This window comes from Rattus rattus, chromosome 12 (genome assembly GCF_011064425.1).
Source record: "Rattus rattus isolate New Zealand chromosome 12, Rrattus_CSIRO_v1, whole genome shotgun sequence".
In the NCBI taxonomy this organism is placed as follows: Eukaryota; Metazoa; Chordata; class Mammalia; order Rodentia; family Muridae; genus Rattus; species Rattus rattus.
Genome location: NC_046165.1, coordinates 71,646,231 through 71,665,159, shown reverse-complemented (window position 1 = coordinate 71,665,159; position 18,929 = coordinate 71,646,231). Strand labels below are relative to the sequence as shown.

The following is an 18,929-nucleotide window of genomic DNA, read 5'->3' as shown; positions in this document are numbered from 1 at the left end:
AGCAGCAAGGTAAAGGCGACACCGGAGGACAGAGGACCAGAAGGGAGTCAGTGAGTTAGCCTGGGCTACACAAGATTGTCTCATTAATAAACAAACCAACCAAACAAACAAAAAATGTTTTCTCAAAGTAAGATAGCTGTCTCTAAAGAGCTAAGCTAGCTAAGTGAAGTATTCGAGAGAGGAAAAGCTGCTGAAGACGAGGCTACTTTACCATCCCTCCTGAAAAATACTCCACCCGGCCTGACTTACTACTGTCTCACAGTACTGAACTGTTAGAGCTAATCCAGACCATAATTAAACCTAGGAAAACAAAAGCATGGCAACGATTACAAGGAAACCTCTACACAATCTACACAAACAGAGCATGTCTCTGCAGGCTGACAGCCTGGTAATTAATTTGTGCTAGGAAAGAAAAGGAAGGCCAGGTGTACACTTCTGTACCAACATTTGGGAGGTAAAGGCAGGAAGGCAACTCTGACAGCCTGGATGATACAGTGAAACCCTGTTGTCTCAACAAAACCCAAACCCAAACCAAACCAAGTAGAAACAAAACCAGCGAAAGCTTAAAATGGAACATTTGCTTACTTCATGAAAGAAGTGCCTCATCTGAGCCATTTTCGTCTTGAAGCGCTTTAGCTTCTGATGGATCCTCTTGTCCTTCTCCAGCTGGGAGATAGTTGCCCATTCACAGTGCAGATAGGAGCTGCAGTGGGAGGAGACAGCCGGTCATTCTGTGAGAAGTGGAACCTAGCACTCTAGCTCTGTGATCTGGAGACCCCACAGACCTCGCTGACAGGTGAGACAAACGTGGGCTTTAATAGGAGACAGCTTAGGTCAGTGTTCCTTAAACCTGAATGCATACAAACCACCTTTTCTGGGGTACACCTAGATACCACATTAGCATACTTAAGTACTGCTGATTCTGTTTGTTTCCAAACTACAGTTCAGAGAAATAAGGCCTTTAAAACTGCTCTCACCCCACTTTCTGCAAATTTTCATTGCAACTACTGAAAATTTCAGACCAGCTCTTAGAAAACAAACTGTAACAGAATAAAATAAGGGGGTAGGGAAGGCCTCCACAGCCTGTGGATTTAGAGTGAGCAGTAGTCTCCATGAGAGGCCCTCCCATAGCCTCTACATTCAGGGTGAACAGCTCTGAGTACATGTAACTTACTAGTTCTTGTACTTGACAAAGAATTCCTCAGCCTCAGTGTACTGTCCAGAAGGAAGCTGGGAAGAAATACAGAAATGATAGTCATATACTTATCAAAGATAGATCTTTTAATTTCACCTACACATGGCAGTACTTCATCCTCATGTTTCCTGAATATTTCATTGGTCAAGGAACTAATCCAGTACTAAAGGTCCGAGAGCTGAGAAATAAAGTTTTCATGCACTGTCAGTGGAGTAGTGAAAGAGGCCATGACACTGTTGTAGCTGGTTTTCATGTACCATCTCTCTGCTTCACTGGAAGGTGGTGGGTCAAGACTGGGCTTTGCTCTGTGTAGCCCTGGCTGTCCTTGAACTCAAGAGAACCTGCCTCTGCCTCCCTAGTGCTGGGACTAGAGGTGTGCGCCACCACCAACCTGCGCTTATAGCATCTCTTGTAACTACACACTAGCAATTTATTCTGTGATTCAAAGGTACTCATTAAATAAAACTTAGGAACCACGAATGTTAACTCACTAGTAGAGAATACCCATAGTTGGAAAAATAGGTAAATCTTTAAAAGTAAAGACTATATATGAACTTTACATTAAAGATACTGTAAATGACACTGAAGACAGATAGGCCTCACCTCTTTCTTCACAACTCGCATGGAAAGCACTTTGTCCACAATAGCTGCATCTTCTTCACTGGGATTCTCCTGTGGCAAAAGATGCTGTCAATCAACTAATGGATGAAAAAACAAAACTGGGTGTGGTAGTTTACTCCAGTAATCCCTGCACTCCAGAGGCTGAGACAAAGGCAAGAGAACTGCTGCCTGGGTTGCAGATACAGACATACAGACACACAGACAGACAAACAGACACAGGAAAGCTCTGAAACAGCCAACGTCAGCTTACCACAAAGAACTGCATGGAAGGCAGAGTCTCGCCATCAGGCTCTGGCACTGGTTCTGGGAGGATGGGCTCGGGTTTTATTGGACCAGTAACATCGACCTCCTCCTCCTCTTCATCATCTGTTATCTTTATATCCAGGTCCTCTGTATATTTTTTTCGCTTAACTTGGCGGTTTGAACGTCTCTTCTGTAGAGGACACATAGTAAATTGCTCAGACTCTCAAGGTGAGAACAGTTTTTGAGAGAGTGAGCTGTGTATCTGTGCTCCAGGTGAGCCCTGAACTCTCAGGCCTCTTATCTCCCATGTACTGGTGTTATTACATCTATGCAACCTTTCCAAGGAAACACTTTTAAAAGTATTAATTTGCTTATGCTAATAGATGTACATTTGATTCCAACATTCTCATGAAAACATAAACCAAACTGTGGTAATGACATAGTTATGCCTTCACACAGACTTCTGCATGATTGTTTTAACAACAGCCAGGAAACCTACCCTGTCAGTGCCTGCTAAGGGGCTCTAAGGAATTCAAGTAGGAGCCTCGCCACAGTGACTCCCTACATGCTACAGAGCAGGAGCTCGTCGGACACATCTGTTTGTAGTTAGAGGTTTTGTTTCCTTTTTCTCCTGTATCTTATTTACTTTTGTTATATTGTGTGTGTCTAAGGTCAGGTGTCAGAGAACAGCTTTCGTGGATGTGCATGTCAGTTCTCTTCTGTGGCCATGGGTTTAGGCATGAAACTCGGGTAGTCAGGCATGCATGGCAAACTTTTACCCTATGAACCATCTCATTGGTCCTTGAGGTTTCGACAAAATACTAATTTGATGTGTACTATTATGTCACTTCTTTAGTTAACACTCCTTTCTCTCTCTCTTTTTTTCTTTTCTTCCTTCCTTCTTTCCTTTCTTCATTTCTTAACTTTTTAGTTTTGTTTATTGGTTGTTTTGAGGCAGGATCTTTCTCTACATAACCCAGGCTGTCTTAAAACTCACTCTGTAGATAGGGTGACCTTGAACTCACAGAGATCCACTTGCCTCTGCCCCCGAGCACAGAGATCATGGGCATGCGCCACTAACTGTAAGTTTAGCTAACAATCTTTCTTTGAGTCACGTTTCTTGATCTTAGACTGGCTGGAGAGGTGGCTCAGTGGTTACTGGTGGCTCTTCTAGAGGACCTGGGTTCAATGCCTGGTACTCACATGGATGGCAGCTGACCACTGTCTCTAACTGCAGTTTTAGGGGATGTAACACCTCTTCTGGCTTCCACTGGCACTGCCCACATGTGGTGTACAGATACTCATGCAGACAGAACACCAATACACATAAAAATAAATAATAAAATACTCTAAAAAGTTTATTCTTATTTTGTGTGTATGACTGTTTGTCTGTAAGTATTATAAACACCATGTGTGTGCCTGGTGACCTTGGAGGCCAGAAGGCGTGGGTAATCATAGCACTTAGGATGATAAAGCAGAAAGATTATAAATTTGAGGCCTGTGGGGGCAACAAAGCAAGACTGTCTAAAGAGAGAGGTGGGGGGATGGGGATTTAGCTCAGTGGTAGCGCTTGCCTAGCAAGCGCAAGGCCCTGGGTTCGGTCCCCAGCTCTGAAAAATAGAAAAAAAAAAAAAAAAAAAGAGAGAGAGAGAGAGAGGTGGATGTGATGGCACGAGCCTGTAAACCTAGGGCTACGGAAGGCTGAGGCGGGAAATCACTTCAGTGTAAAATCAGCCAGGAGGGTGGCTTACGCCTGGCCTTGGAAGGAGAGCAGACGCGGCAGGTCACATTCACCTCTGCTTCATGCAGAGTCGGGGATGTGGGACACCAGTCCAAAGCCCGGAAGAAAGGGAAAAAGATAAAAAAAAAAAGGAAGGAAAATGTGGGCTGAAAAAGCAGCTCAGTGGTAGGGTACTTGCTGCTCTTATAAGCATGATGGTCTGAATTCAAGACCCTAGCATTCACATAAAAAGCTGGGTGGGCAGAGGGCTTGGTGGCTGCTATCCTCGCCCCAGGTTAGTGACAGATGCTGTCTCAAAGGAACAGGACACTCAACATCCTCCATGTCTTTTCAACACACACACACACACACACACACACACACACACACACACACACGAGCATGCACACGTACATACAAACGAAAAATAAACATTCCATATAAAAAGCAGAAAAGGGGCTATAAGAGCACTAGCTGGTCTTCCAGAAGACCCATAGTCGATTCCCAGCCCACATGGTGACGCATTCTGTAATACCCTACTGCAGTGGACCCAACTCCCCTTTGTGACCTCTCTGGGTACTAGGCATTCACAAGACACACATATACATATGCAAGCAAGCACTCATATACATAAAATAACTTGTTTTTTAAGTTAAGAGAGACAATCTGTTCATTTACTCCAAACTTCCTCTTACTAATGTTGAATTCAATCCAGCTGAGTTCTATTAGCAAGGACCAGAAACTGGAGAACAAGCCCTACTGATTCCCTAGAACCTCACACTCAACAGGGAAGGACTTCACAATGCTAACAGTCTTAATCAGCAAATCTCAATTCTCTCTGTGGTTATAAACTGTAGCCACAGACAGCACTGTCAGGCAGCAAATGAGAACTGGAGGCTGAGCTTCTTCTGTCTGGCTTTCCATTTCTTCTGTCTTTCATCTTCATAGACAGAAAGACAGACAACCCAAACTCTGTGCCTACCCACCCAGAGCTCTTGTCAGAAACAGCAAGTGCAGAAAACGTGCAGCAAAGGGATAGCTGAACGGCTCTACAAGGGAGGAAAAGTACTCCCTACAGCCACCTGCACTGCATCACGGACTTGCATGGTCTGTCAGTTTTTGGAACACGGAGATTTGGGGAGTGAGAACTGACTAATTTTATGTCAGACCCTCGGAGACAGAATGCTTATGTTTCACTAAGTTCTTGAAGGTCCCTTACCTGGATGCTGCTCTCTTCGTCCTCCCGGGGCGACTGTGCAGGCATGACCTCCACATCAGAGTTGTCAGATGATGTGTTACGCTTTCTCTTCTTGCCCACTACAGGAGTGATGGTGCTAAGAGGAAAGACAAGTCCATTCTCAATGAAGGCAAGGATACTTTATGGGTAAGCAGACATTATTAATCTAACTGTCTAACTGTCATATACTAAACTTCCAGACAGAAATATCTGGGTCTAAAAGAAAATAAAAACATCTGACTTTCCAGTCTATATGGTACAAACACTGCAGAGTACAGTGTCTGAAGAAGGTAGCCCTCAGCTTGTAAGGCTAACTTTGTCCTGACTTTTTACTGAGGACCAAATAACAGGGATGAAACTTAATTCTTTTATTTCTTATTAATTTTTTAAAGATGTATTATTTTATATGGGAAGTGTTTGCCTACATATCTGTAGGTGTACCAGCTGCATGCCTGGTGCTTGCAGAAGCCGAAAGAGTGCATCAGATCCCCTGACTAGGAGTTATAGGTTGTAAGCTGCCACATGGTACTGGGAACTGCATTCCGGACGTCTGTAAGAGCTGCGGCATTCTTCACTGCCGAATCATCTCTCCAGCCTACCCAACGTGGTTTTTTAATAAGGTGGAAAAGGCTATACAGCCTGAAGAACATACAGAGCAGAAGCTAATAAGAAAGTAGCTCCAAGTAATAAAAGAAAAAAAAAAACAAAAAAACAAACCAAGATTGCAACAAGAACCTAGCAAGTCACACTCCCTCAAAGGAGGTCTACTGGGGACAGTGACTGAGGCTTAAGGCTAGGAAAGCAGTGTTCGGCAGCTCTCTTATGAGGTGTTGGTAGGGACACTGAGAAATCTCTTTAACGTGACAGTGATAAAATATTGGCAATGTGCAAAGTGGCGTCTGAGCTATTGATGTGTCCTGCACCTTCGGGTTCTCTTATGGGCCTGCAGGGAGCTGTGTAGCTGCTGTACACAGCTCGTCCTGATCTGTTTTCACAGCAGGGTGCTCCCCGGCACCAATGGCAGCAGGAGCACTCACTTTAGCTTACTCTTGCCCTTTGTTTTGGAAGCAGCAGCAGTCTTGCTTTTCTTCGGCTTCTCTTCCTTCAGCCTTTCTCCACTGCTCTTCTTCCTGCGTTTCTTTTCACCCTCCTCTTCAGGCCGGACACTAGGCAGCTCATCCTCATTCAGGACTCGAGGTATGTTTTGCTCACCCCTGGCCCGGGCCCTAGCAATGGCCTCTGCCACAATCCGATTTGCTTTCTCTTGCTTTTTCTGGTGCTCAAGCCTGCGGTTCTCCTCCATTCCAGTCTTCCCTGCAGTGTGAGGGGCACAGCTTGCTGGTGATGACAGGGCTGCCACTTCACTGGCACTTAGAACTTTAACCACAGAGAGTCCAGAAGAGGCTCCCTGAGAAGAGCCAGCCTAGAAAAACAAAGACACTACAGTTTCAACATGTTTGCAATTTAAATCATGGCCTAAATAAAACTAGGTATACTCAGCCAGATAAGGGGGCACAGGCCTGCAATCCCAGCACTTGGGACAGAGGAAAGACAATTGATTGCCCAGTAGTTCAAGGTCAAGCTGGTCTCTATAGTTAAGTTCCAGGCCAGCAAAGGGTTACATGATGATATACTGTCTATTACACACATGCACACTCATACGAACAAAACACAAACAAGGTATATATGCTTAAAAATTAGGCCCAGGGTTAAGACTCACTGAACCTAGATCCATCTGAAAATAACATGTGGTTTCCAATGAGAAAAAAAATTGTAGTAAATTGAACTTTATATATTCTTTTGCTTTTGTCATTGTTTTCATATTCACTATTTTAGAAGACTTACAACTTACACAATAACAGAGATCTTTGTCCTAAATATTCAAAAGTCTGAATCATTCCGTTGGAGTCCTTTTATCGTGTGTGTGTGTGTGTGTGTGTGTGTGTGTGTATGTGTATGTGTATGTGTGTGTGTGTACATATGCACTTTTGTGCAGGTGCCCTCAGAGTTAGAGTTATATTCTATCCCTAGGAGCTGGGGTTACAGCCACTTGATGTGGGTCCTGGGAACTGAACTCAGATCCTCTCAAAAAGCAGGAAGTGCTCTTAATCACTAAGTCATTTTACCAGTCTTGTTAAATATTTCTTCATCCTTTAAATTAGACATAATTACATTAAAAAAATCAATTTGTACATGGTACAAATTAGGACGACGGGTGTTCTTTGTTGATCTAATTCCCATCAAGACAGCTTCTCCCTAAACCTGAAGATAAGCTAGTAACTAAGTCCCAAAGATCTTCTCTTTAACCCCCTACACGGATTACCTGTCTATGTCTCTGCTAGACCCATCTTTTTTTTTTTTTTGGTTTTGTTTTTTCTAAGTCAAGGTTTCTCTATGTAGCTCTGGCTGTCCTGGAACTCATTCTTTAGACCAGGATGGCCTCAAACTCAGATATCCACCTGAATTCTGGGATTAGATACGTGTGCCCCCACTGCCTGACACACACAGTTTTATTGTAGATGCTAAGCATCTGAATGCAGGCCCTCATGCTTGCACAGCAATTACTCTTACCAACAGTCATTTACTCAGTCCCATTTATATATTTGTGTGTGCTATATGTGTACATACATGTTTGAGTGTGTACATGCAGATGGGGGACTAAAGGACAACTTTCCTTTCTGTGTCTCCCTCAATTGCTTTCCATTTTTATTTATTTCTTTTTAAAGATATGTTCTCAGGTAGAGGTAGGTGGATCTCTGAGTTCAAAGCCGGCCTGGTCTACAAAGTAAATTCCAAGAGAGCTGGGGCTACAGAGAGAAACCCTGTCTGAAACAAAACAGAACAGAACAAAACAAAAAGATATGATCTCCCTATATAGTCCTAATCGGCCTAGAGCATAAAATGTAGACCAGGCTGGCCTTGTACTCTGAGCTCTGCCTTCTAGGTGCTGGGATTAAAGGTGTGAATCACCTCACTTAAGATAGGCTCTCTCACTGCACTTCACTGACTGGCTAGACTAGCTGACCAGAAAGCGCTGTGGACCCTCACAACACCATCTCCTTGGTGCTGAGATCACAGGCTGTTCACACCAGTGCTTGAGATCCAAACTTCTTCACATTGTACAGAATGCATTGTTTTTCCATCAACTGTGTCAAGAGGTAATTTCAAATCACCTTTTCCTTAATTTTTTACCTATTCATTCATTTGAGACAGAGTCTATTATGTAGCTATGGCTGTTCCAACTCACTATATTGGTCAGGCTGGCCTCAACCCAGGTGCACCTGCCTATGCCTCCCCACTGAGGACTGGAATTAAGGACCATGCCTGCCTCTTTTTTTCTTGAGGGGACACAGTCATTCTATGCAAAACAGCTCAAGCCCAGTCTCCCCTCCAAACCCCCACAGTATTATAATAAAGAAAAGACTACACGTATTTTAAAGACAAATATTACAGAAATCATCACCACAAACTCAACAATAATTCTTAATCTTTGCATGATTTAATCAAAACAAGGTTTCCATGGGTGAAGTAAAAATCTACACCTCAGTTCCAAGGTGTTTAGAACTTCCTGTCGTAAGCAACAATGGTTACTGAAGGCAGTGACAAGAGACTAAGGGGTGTTTCCTTTCTCTTCCTTCTCAAGTCACTCACCTGTGGCTGCAGCACCATCTTGAGCGGTACAGAAAGTCTCTGTCCTGGGTTTTGGCCTGGTCCCATTATCTGAGCCTGCTGTACAGAGGACAGGGTCAATGGTTGGGCTGAGGGTGGCGGCTGTGGCTGTGGCTGTGATGATGGAGGCTGTGGTACAATCTGGATCTTTTGCTGTGGCTGCTGCACCTGCAGCTGAATGGTGACTACTTTGGCAGGCTGCCCCTGGGCACTCTTGGCTTGAGTCAAGGCTGCCAGTTGGTTGCCCTGTAACACTATCTTGCCGGGTAGACTCCCTAACACAACATGCCGATGTCCTTGGGGACCTCCGGACTGTGGCTGCTGAAGGACCAAAGTGATGCGTTTCGATTCACCCTACAATGAAAAAGGAAATCAAAGAGAAACATTAAAGAATATTACATACAGAACTATTTATACCAGCTTTCTTCATTCGAGACTCATAGAACAGAATGTCAGAAAATCAATTTTTGTTGCCCTTCCAGTGTCTCTATAGCATTTTTTCTGTAACACCTCTGCCCAGTAGGTATTAAGCCTATCACATACACATACACAGAGACACACACACACACACATCCACACACACCCACACACAAAACTTGATAGCTATCTAAGGCTGTCATTTAATGTTTGGAAATCAGGACAAAAATCTATAAAGTGAAATGAAACCATGCCTCCACATCGGTTCCATTAGCCTTAATGCTCACGACAGTTCCCAACTCTTCTGATCCTCTATTCAGAGCTTTCTATGATGCTGAGTAGTAAGAGGAGAGGAGTATTATTGAGAATAGGAGAAAAAGGTGCAATGGCTTGTGCGTGTGTAATCTTAGCATCAGGAGGCTGAGAGGAAGGACTGCCGAGCTTGAGGTCAGCCTAGATTCTTACATAGTGAGAACCTCTCAAAAACAAACCAAAACCCCCACAGCTGGTGTGACAGCACACACCTCTAATCCCAGCAGTAAGAAGGTGGAGGAAAGTCGATCAAGTTTGCGGTCAGCCTTCCTTGGCTATATAGAATTCCAGGCCAGCCTGGGCTACACCACAAGAATCTGTCTCAATAAATAAATAAATCAATAAATGGAAGATAGAGCACTTATAAGTATTGCAAATATATGTTCTCAGAACATCCTCTATTTTCAATGACAACTTATAGCATACATTTACTGTGAATTTTTGTTTAATATCCATGTCTCCCTGAAGACTAAGCTGTGCACTGTATACAGTACCAGGTAGGTACAGTGCAGCATGTGATAAGAGATGAGAGGCACATTAACACTAACTACTCCACCTACCAATTAAGGAAGTGACTGTCCAAGCTCACTGGTGAAAAACAAAGGCAGTAAGGCATAGTGGTTAGTGCCTATAACCCCAACACGTAGAGACTAAGACAGGAAGACTGCCATGCATTTGAGAGCAGCCCTGGCTAGAAGACTGTCCCAAACACCTCATACCCTGCAAGACAGATCTAAACAGACTTTCCTATAAACAGTTCTTATAAACTGTGTTCCTCTTCCCCACCATCACTGTTCTGAGGTCCTCTATGAAACAACAATTCACCTCCCTGTTTCACTCAAGTCACCTGGGCAGGTGTAGATGTCAGTGTAACTGCAGGCTTCAGGGGGGGCCCGGTAGCCCCGGGATTTCCAGCAGGAGCAGAACCCTTAACTGGCTGGAGAACTAGCTGCTTTACTGGTCGGCTTGGCTGGACAATGCGCTGAACAGCAGCCTGGTTCCCAGGGACCTTCGTGGCCAGCACTGTATTACCAGAGACAATGGATACACCTGGTCGGAGGGGTGTACCAGTAAGCACTTTGGTAAAAGTGACTTTTCCACCATTGGCTGTGCCAGCCACTAGGGGCTGAGCTGTACTGGTGATACCTTGGGCCTGAATTTGTGCCACATGGGCACCTGTGACTGAGGAGTTTGGTGGAGCTTTAAGAATAACAATCTTAGGAGCTGACTGAGATGGCTGTCCTCCAGTATTACTGGGGGAGACAGCTGTGGCAGAGACACCCATGAAAGGATTCCCTTGGCTCAGGATCTCCTGGCTCTTAGAGACCTGCAAAAGTCCTGATGTTGGTGTTGATGTCTGCAAGACAGGTTGGGCTGGCTGCTCCTGGCTGGTGGGCTGAGTGGTATAATCATGCAAGGTTAAGGATTCTGGAGCTGTAGCTGTGGATTCTTTGGGAAGTTCAGTGGGAGCTGTTTCCTCTGGTGGGGGAACCAGGTCACTTGCTGATGAATTCCCCACATCACCACTTCCACCATCTTGGTTCATCTGATCCAAGGAGTCCAGAGAACTTGGCAGTCCAAGTGCTTCTTCAATGGGGTCTTGAGTGACCTGATTAAAGCTGTCATCAGTCAAAGAGTCCAGGCCAAATAAGTTTGGGTCATCAAACAGATCCATGATGGGGTCTGCCATCTTGGTAAAGTAATAAAGGATATTTGTTGAAGTTCTGGGGAGGGAAGGGGAGGGGGGGAACTCTTTCTCCCCTCCCCTTCCCTATTAACAAAAAAATGTACACAATGGATGAGGACTATTCTTCAAATGAAGAGACAAGAATCAAGTGCATGTCAGATTGTCCTGAACTTCATGGAGCAAGACAGCTAAGTCTTCAGAGGGAGAAGATGGAACTCCTGTGATGGAATATAAATGAAAAACAAGAAAAGTTGGTGATTTCAATGAAAAATTCTATGGTACCACCTTAATATCCATTTACATTAAAGTAATAAGAGGACAATATGAGGAACTGTGTAGATGGACACACGGTAAAGAGAACCCACATTTCTGTCTCAAAACTAAAAACTAAGAAGAAACAAACCCCCTTTAGGCCCTTACATCTCCACATCTTGATGTTTCTGTCTATCAAGAACATTTAGCTTGTTGGGTGTGGTGGCCCATGCTTTGAGCTCATTACTTGGGAGGCAGAGGCAGGAGGCTCCCTGTAAGTTCCAGGTTGGCTAGCCAGAGCTACAAAGTGAGGCACTGTCTCAAAAAGCCAGAGAAATAAAAACAAAAAATTCCCCCAACTCCCCCAAAAAACATTAAACTTGTTTGTCCATTTCTTTCTACAATTATTTTAAGATGATGATGATAAGGAAGTTTATATTCACCCACTGTTACACTGGCACAACTCTAAAATATATCGAGAACATTTCAATACAGATTAAAGTTTCTGGAAATACCGTTGTCAATTCTCCTTTTGATCCAGATACTTCTTTCTTTCTAGACTGATAAAAGCCACCTGTAACCAAGATTCTAACACAATGTGAGCTGAACCCAGGGTAGTTTCCCCAACACTGCTTACTGAATGTTTATATACAGCACTTTGTGCTAATGTATTATTCAATGTCTTTCTTACATACCTAATGGGTGGCTTAGTTTTACCAGTCATAGGTAGAAGTACTTGGATCAAAAGGAAAATTTATAACAGTATATCCAGAAACTTTAATCTACCTTTATAGAAATGTTATTTATATATTTTAGAGTTGTGCCAGTAAGATTAAAAATTTTCTTTGCAAGAGACTCAGCATTTCAATCCTAACTTATATACCCAACTTTTTTCTCTTAACTCTTACCTATACATATCCTGTATCCCTACCTGGCACAGTTCACTTGATAAATTCTTGTGCCTACTTTGGTCTATACTTGAAACACAGCCTCCTCCACGCCTTCACTCCACTCCACACGCCCTTCCCAGGAGAGGAAGCCATCACCCCAAAGCTCTTCTTTTTTTTTTTTTTTTTAAAGATTTTTTTTTTTCATGTTGCTACACTGTAGCTGTTTTGAGACACACCAGAAGAGAACATCAGATCCCATTACAGCCACCATGTGGTTGCTGGGATTTGAACTCAGAACTTTTGGAAGAGCAGTCAGTGCTCTTAACCGCTGAGCCATCTCTCCAGTCCCCAAAGCTCTTCTTTAACCCAGCAATTTGTGATGACCCTATCTTATACTTGCTTTAAATACCACAGCAGTACATCTTATTTAAAGCAAAGTATATGTGACTCGAGATTCTTGTCCATATTCTGAGAATGCCCAAACCATTCCTTTGTACAAGTTATAGAAATTACCATCTTCTCAAGAGGCTTGTCTGACATGTTTGAGGAAAGTGTCATAAGTTTATAAAAATGAGCAATTATGGGTCATATGTAGGGTGTACACACTCCAGAAGAATGTGCTATGACCCAGCTCCTAAGAGAAAGATCCTTGATGGTGAAAACTGTCTTACTTCCTGTGGATCCCCAAGAAAGCTGCAGGACAGCACACACAGGAGCGACCCAATGATAATATTTGCTCATATTACTGGAATAGACTATTCAGTCTTCACAGATATCCTTGACTATTCACTGTATTCTTTGATACTAACATGAGAATTTAAAATCCTCCTATCTTGAAAAACTGCCTCATAAATGATATATTGATAAATTCCATATCCTTGGCATTAAGTTCATGAACATTTAGGGAGAAACAAAGGAAATGTATAAAACTACGTGTCGAGGGTTGGGGATTTAGCTCAGTGGTAGAGCGCTTGCCTAGCAACCATAAGGCCCTGGGTTGGTCCCCAGCTCGGAAAAAAAAAAAAAACAAAAAAAAACCTCGTATCTGAATACATGAAAAGGATGGGGGAAGGAAGAGGGGTCTGTGAATGGGAAACTGGGAAAGGGGATAACATTTAAAATGTAAATAAAAAAAAAAACCCACCAAATACATGAAAAAGAGGTAAAGAGGAGAGAGAGGTGACTCATAAGAGCACTGACTACTTTTCCAGAGGACCCAGGTTTTCCAGCACTCACAGGGAGACTCACAACCACCTGTAACTTCGATCCCAGGGTGTCTACTGTCCTCTTCTGGCCTTTGTGGCCATGAGGCATGCTCATGGTGCACAGACAAACATGGAGACAAAACACCCACACAGAGAAAACAAATAACTGAAATACATGCACAGCAACATACATGAAAAAGGTATTTGTTCTTGAGCTGGTAAGATGGATCAGTGGGTGAAGGTACTTGCTCTACAGCCTGATGACCTGAGTTCAATCCCCCAAACTCACTTAAAGGTAAGAGGAGAGAACTGACTAAACAAAGTTGTCCTATGACCTCCACTCATGCACCATGGCTTGTACACCCACACACAAACATCCATAACAATAATAAACCTTTTAAAGCATTTCTTAAAAGAGTATATAATGTCGATGACATTACAAGAAAACATTCCTTGATAAGATCCTTTTCCTAGCTATCTAAAGGCATCAAATAAGAAATCAGTCAGAAATAGAATGATATAAATATAATAAATATAATTTCCAACTCTCTGTGTGCATGTGTTAGTACAATTGTATGTGGGCGTGCACATGTGTGTGGGGGTGGGAAGACAGAGGATATCCCAGGATAGCCTCAAACTTGTAATGCTCCTGCTTCAGCCTCCTAAGTGTTGAGATAATAGGTTTCCAGTTATCTTTATAAAATATAATGTAGGTCAGTATCTATTCTGGGCTTGCATAACTGAAAACTTTTCAAGTCTTAAGATCTGTATCAATTCCTATTCTTGGCCAAACTATTTCAGCAGCTCATTCCAACTTCTAATATTTGCTCACAAATTACCCAAAATGGCAACAAGCATAGTTATGCATATTTCTTTAGTTAATGAAAAACCTATTCAGTCATTTCACACATTTCCTTAAGTCTCACCTTTTTGTAAACTAGTTATGCCCCACTGCGCCATCTATGATCTTAGATCTACTCACTCTCAGAGAAATTACAGTAGACACCTCTAGCTAAATGCTGTTTTAAAACAGTAACAAGAACTCGTATGGTGGGTATGCTGATAGTTCTGACATAAACACTACTACAGTGAAAACTTCTACTAACTACACTTTACACACTGATAATTTATATAAAGATATACACTTCGTAATACCTTGTTACTGCATTCTACTCCCACCTCCCCAGTAAGGGGCCAAATTCAAGCAAAGGTCTTTAAAAGAAAACTCTATGTAAGACAGTCTTCCTGACTCTGAGCTTTGACAATCTTTCTGCATCGGTCTTCAAAGGTCTAAGAGTATACATCTGTCACTTTGTCCAGAAGAAATTTCATTTTTCAATTTGCAATACTGGTAACTGAACCTAGGCTTTGAGGACATCAAGAAAGAACATCACCACAGAGCTAATCTGACCTTTTTTTTTTTTTTTAATTTAAATTTTAATTTTAAACCAAGCATGGTAGCATACACTTTTAATCCCAGCACTTGGGAAACAGAGACTGGAAGATATTTTTGATTTTTAGGCCACTGTACACAGTGAATTCCAGGATAAATAACCAAGGCTAAACAGAGATCTGACTCAAGAATATATAAATTTATGTGTTTTGTTTATATGTATGTCACTGTACCACGTGCATGCCTGCTGCCTGCAGGTCAGAAGGGGGCATTAGATCTTTTGAAACTGGAGCTGTAAGACTCCATGTGGGAGCGGGAAAGCTCTTACCGACTGAGTTGTGTCTGCATCCCTCATTTGACTTTATTTAGACATTCTCACTGAGTTGTACAGGCTGGCCTTGAACTCTCTCTGTAGACTAGGCAGGCCCTGAACTTGTGCTTTTCCTATACGTGCCTCCCAAGGATCCGTGATTTCAGGTCTGCACTACAAGACAGGACCAAAGATGGCACTTTTTATTTTGTTTGGTTTGTTTTTCAAGATAGGGTTTCTCTGTGTACCCTGCTGTCCTAGAACTCACTCTGTAGATCAGGCTGGGCTTGAACTCATAGATATCCACCTGCCTCTGCCTCCCAAGTGCTGGATTAAAGGTGTGCACCACCATCACCCAGCAAAAAGAAGGCACTTTTTAGTAAGAAACAGTAATTGCACTTTTTTCTGAGTTACTTCTTTACCTACATATGACTCAATTATTTATTAAGCTTTAAAAAATCAGTGCATTATTATTGGTTCTTGCTTCCCAAACGTGTGTGTGAAATAAAGATGTTTAAGTGTAGCTTAAGCATGAAGGTTAAGAGAGAAAGACAGTCACACTAGAAAGCACAGGTATGAGATTCCTTGAGACAATTACTTTTTGTTTGTTTTTTGAGACAGGGGTTTCTCTACGTAGCCTTAACTGTCCTGGACTCTGTAGACATTTGCCACCACTGCTGGGCTTTAATTAAAAACAAAACAAAACAAAACAAAAACAAAAAAACAACCATGGTCTTTGTAGCACAGGGGAGCCACAAACTCACAATCAGCCACCTGCCTCAGTTTCCTGAGTGCTAAGATACTAGGCATGAGCCCTTACCTGGCTTTCTAACCAAATTTGTGCTCTCTACTTGGTCAGTCTAGATTCAAGAACTCAAAAGTCTTGCCAGGTGTGGTAGCTTACCCTGCAACTGCAGAACTTTTGAGGCTGAGACAGGAGGACCTCTATGAGTTTGAGGACAAGGGTATATAATGAAAGTGTCTCAAAAACAACCCTAGCTCAAATCCTTGCAGCTACATAATCCCACAGGATAGTGTATTATTACGTCTCAATTCCTTCAATTGCACCAAAGCAAAACCTAGCTCCCATCTCAAACTCCTCACACTTCTAACTTTATTCATTGCTCCCGATTTTTATTACCTGTGTGTCATCCTGCGTGCAACAATATATAACTTAGCTTACAAGCATATATATTTTATGAATTTTCTTTCTATAGTTCAAACACTGGTAAAAGAAAAATGAATGGATGTTGTAGAGGTTTTAATGTAAAGCAACTAGTAGGTAATGAAGTAACATCAGACTTTTCTCTTATTAAGGATGACAACAGTCCTAACCTACCACTGCCAAAGGAGAAGCACATGTATGTGCCCTAAAGGACAGTTAGGATTTAGTGGCTGTACTTAATAACTTCCCATAATCAAAATTAGTATACAGCCTGTATGACACAAACCCTGGGGATTGGAAGTGGAGAAGAAAAAGAACAAAAGTTCAGTTGAAATCCAAGGACACCTATCTATTCACTTTAAATCAAACAGATACTGGCAGAACAGTATCTGCTGTCTTGGAGGTCCTTGTTCTACAGGCTTACCACCTTCCACACAGTTCTTTTATTTCTGGAGCCTCCATGTTCCAACTCTCTAGTCCTTGTGTTTTGCCTCAACCTTGCCTGTCTTATCACAACAGACTTTAAATTCTAGTCTAACATCCTCATTCTTTCCAGCAAAACAGTGACTGCAAATAGGGTAGAAGGCACATGCACTATGTGCACCGAGAAAGGGCTTATGGCACAGGAGGGTGTGGTCAAAGTGTAGTTTTTAAGTGTATTTGCAGTTTTATATTTTGTGGTTTCAATTATTGGCAATACGAGTGTACAAAATTGTGATCTGTAAGATCTGTAAACAGGGAGCTGATGTAAGTAGAAAGAAAGACAGCAGCATGAAGAAAGTCACTAGTATCTCAGGGCTGGGGTAAGAGTTCTTACATTATCCCAAGAGGACGTTTATCATAGTTGATTGTTACAAAGAAAGAGAAGCACTATAAAAGAAATCATTTCAACATTTATATAAACTACAGATACAGATTCTCCATTGATAGACTTCTCTATCCTATCCATCCTTAGAAAATAATGAACAGATGCCACATTGAGCAATACTTTTTCCGTGGTATACAGGTTTAGAAAGCACTGTTCATGCCTACCTAACCTCTGTGCTCAGATTCAGAGGGGGAAAAGTATTTTACTTCAAAATATAAGCTTTGTTAATCATTTTCAGAAGGATGAGCTAGAGACAGACATAAACTCCAGCTATTAAAACACAAGACAGATAGGGGAAGCTTGACTTAAACAAGAAATACCTTGAAAATAAAATAACGACAGCAGAAAAAAAATGTAATAGCAGGGGGAGCACTAAAAAAAAAAAAAAAAAAAAAAAAAAACCAAACTATAGCATTGAAACATTTGTGCAACTCAGAGAATCTCAAAACTTAAAGATAAATGAGCAAGAGACACCCAAGTGAATGAAATTATTAAGTTGAGGTCAAAGAATGATCAGGATGGAAAGACACAGAACACAAGAAATGGAGCTATTAACTTGGAGCCCTCAGGTTTCCTCAAATAAATGGAGATCTTGGGCCATTTTCTCTGCCTTCTCATTCTGTCAAATGAGTGGCAACTCTGTTTCTGTTTTCTAATAACTGAAGGAAAAGACATAACTAAATTAAGGGTGTAGACATTTGAGGGCAAATATGGCTGGTAACAGAGAGCACTTCGTTAAAAACAGGGAAAGCTAAATAGCCAACCATGAAACCTAAAAGCATGTATTTTCAAAGGGCAAGAGGGAAACTGTAGAAATTATGTTACTCAGAAGGGGAAAGGAAGTAGAATTGATGGAGAGGAAAACGCTACTGGAGGTGGGGGTGGCAAGGGGGGCCGGGTACATTACCTGCTCTCACTGCCGGGGTTAGTGCCATTAAGGCCCATACGGCAGAGGCAGGCAGAGGCTCCGGCGGAAGACTTCGGGCAACTGGAGCCACCAAATGGAGTTGAAGTACATGCACTTGAGCGAGGGAGCTATCGGGGGCATCCTCCGAGGTGGGGATGGTCAAGACGAGAAGATACGAGGGGTGGGGGTGGGGGTGTGATGCCCAGGGAAGCAGCAAGGTTAGGGCGCAAGCTGCAGTCTGAGAGGCCGAGCAAGCCCTGAAGGTGAAAAAGCCCTGCACCTCACCCCGGTGGGAGGCAAAGGTGGCTTTACCTGCGGTGGCCGTGGGGCCGGTTCCCTTCTCGCTGTCTCTCCAGCACCAGTTCCCCTCCTTCTACGCAACCTAACTTGATGCGCTTGCCCGCCCCACACTCTCATTGGCTAAGACCCACTGCCACTCAACCAAAGGCGCAGAAACGCAAAACAGCGCAAGGGCGGGACTAGAAGCAGCTCCCTTCCCCCGCAGGTTAGGTTGAGAGTGCACAGAGAGGCCTATCCGGTTTCTAGGGCCAAGACCAAGCCTGCAGCTTGCCTGAAAACGAAGGTGCAGGAGAGCAATCCCAATGATTGATTCTTGACACCCACACCGCTCAAATATCCGAGTAGAACTCCAGGGAGGTGTTCTGCACCAGGCCAGCTCCGCCTCCCTCTAGAACCCCTGTCTTCCGGCGGCCCTGTCACTCCCTCCCACTCCCCAGCACAAGGTGCCCAGGCACTACTGGGGTGGGGTGGGGGAGGAACAGTTGGGGACTCAGACTTTCGCCTTTCCAAGATAAGACACTATGTGCTACAATCCAGG

The 18,929-nt window shown here is 42.9% G+C and overlaps 1 protein-coding gene across 5 annotated transcripts in view; it reads right to left on the bottom strand.

The window, feature by feature from the left end:
* The window catches only part of Chd8 (chromodomain helicase DNA binding protein 8), a 58,622-nt gene that overhangs the window by 27,083 nt on the left and 12,610 nt on the right, over positions 1-18,929 (bottom strand). For 3 of the 5 annotated variants that reach the window (XM_032918291.1, XM_032918295.1, XM_032918294.1), the window contains exons 2-9: positions 10,262-11,319; positions 8,668-9,039; positions 6,054-6,439; positions 4,999-5,113; positions 2,067-2,249; positions 1,799-1,867; positions 1,175-1,230; positions 586-703 (exon numbers count right to left, since the gene is read on the bottom strand). In XM_032918291.1, the coding sequence (XP_032774182.1) occupies positions 586-703; positions 1,175-1,230; positions 1,799-1,867; positions 2,067-2,249; positions 4,999-5,113; positions 6,054-6,439; positions 8,668-9,039; positions 10,262-11,104 (2,142 nt within the window). In that variant the 5' untranslated portion in view covers positions 11,105-11,319. Of the gene's footprint in view, positions 1-585; positions 704-1,174; positions 1,231-1,798; positions 1,868-2,066; positions 2,250-4,998; positions 5,114-6,053; positions 6,440-8,667; positions 9,040-10,261; positions 11,320-18,091; positions 18,369-18,403; positions 18,516-18,929 lie in introns of those variants that run through there. The other 2 variants (XM_032918292.1, XM_032918293.1) reach the window with 2 other exon arrangements.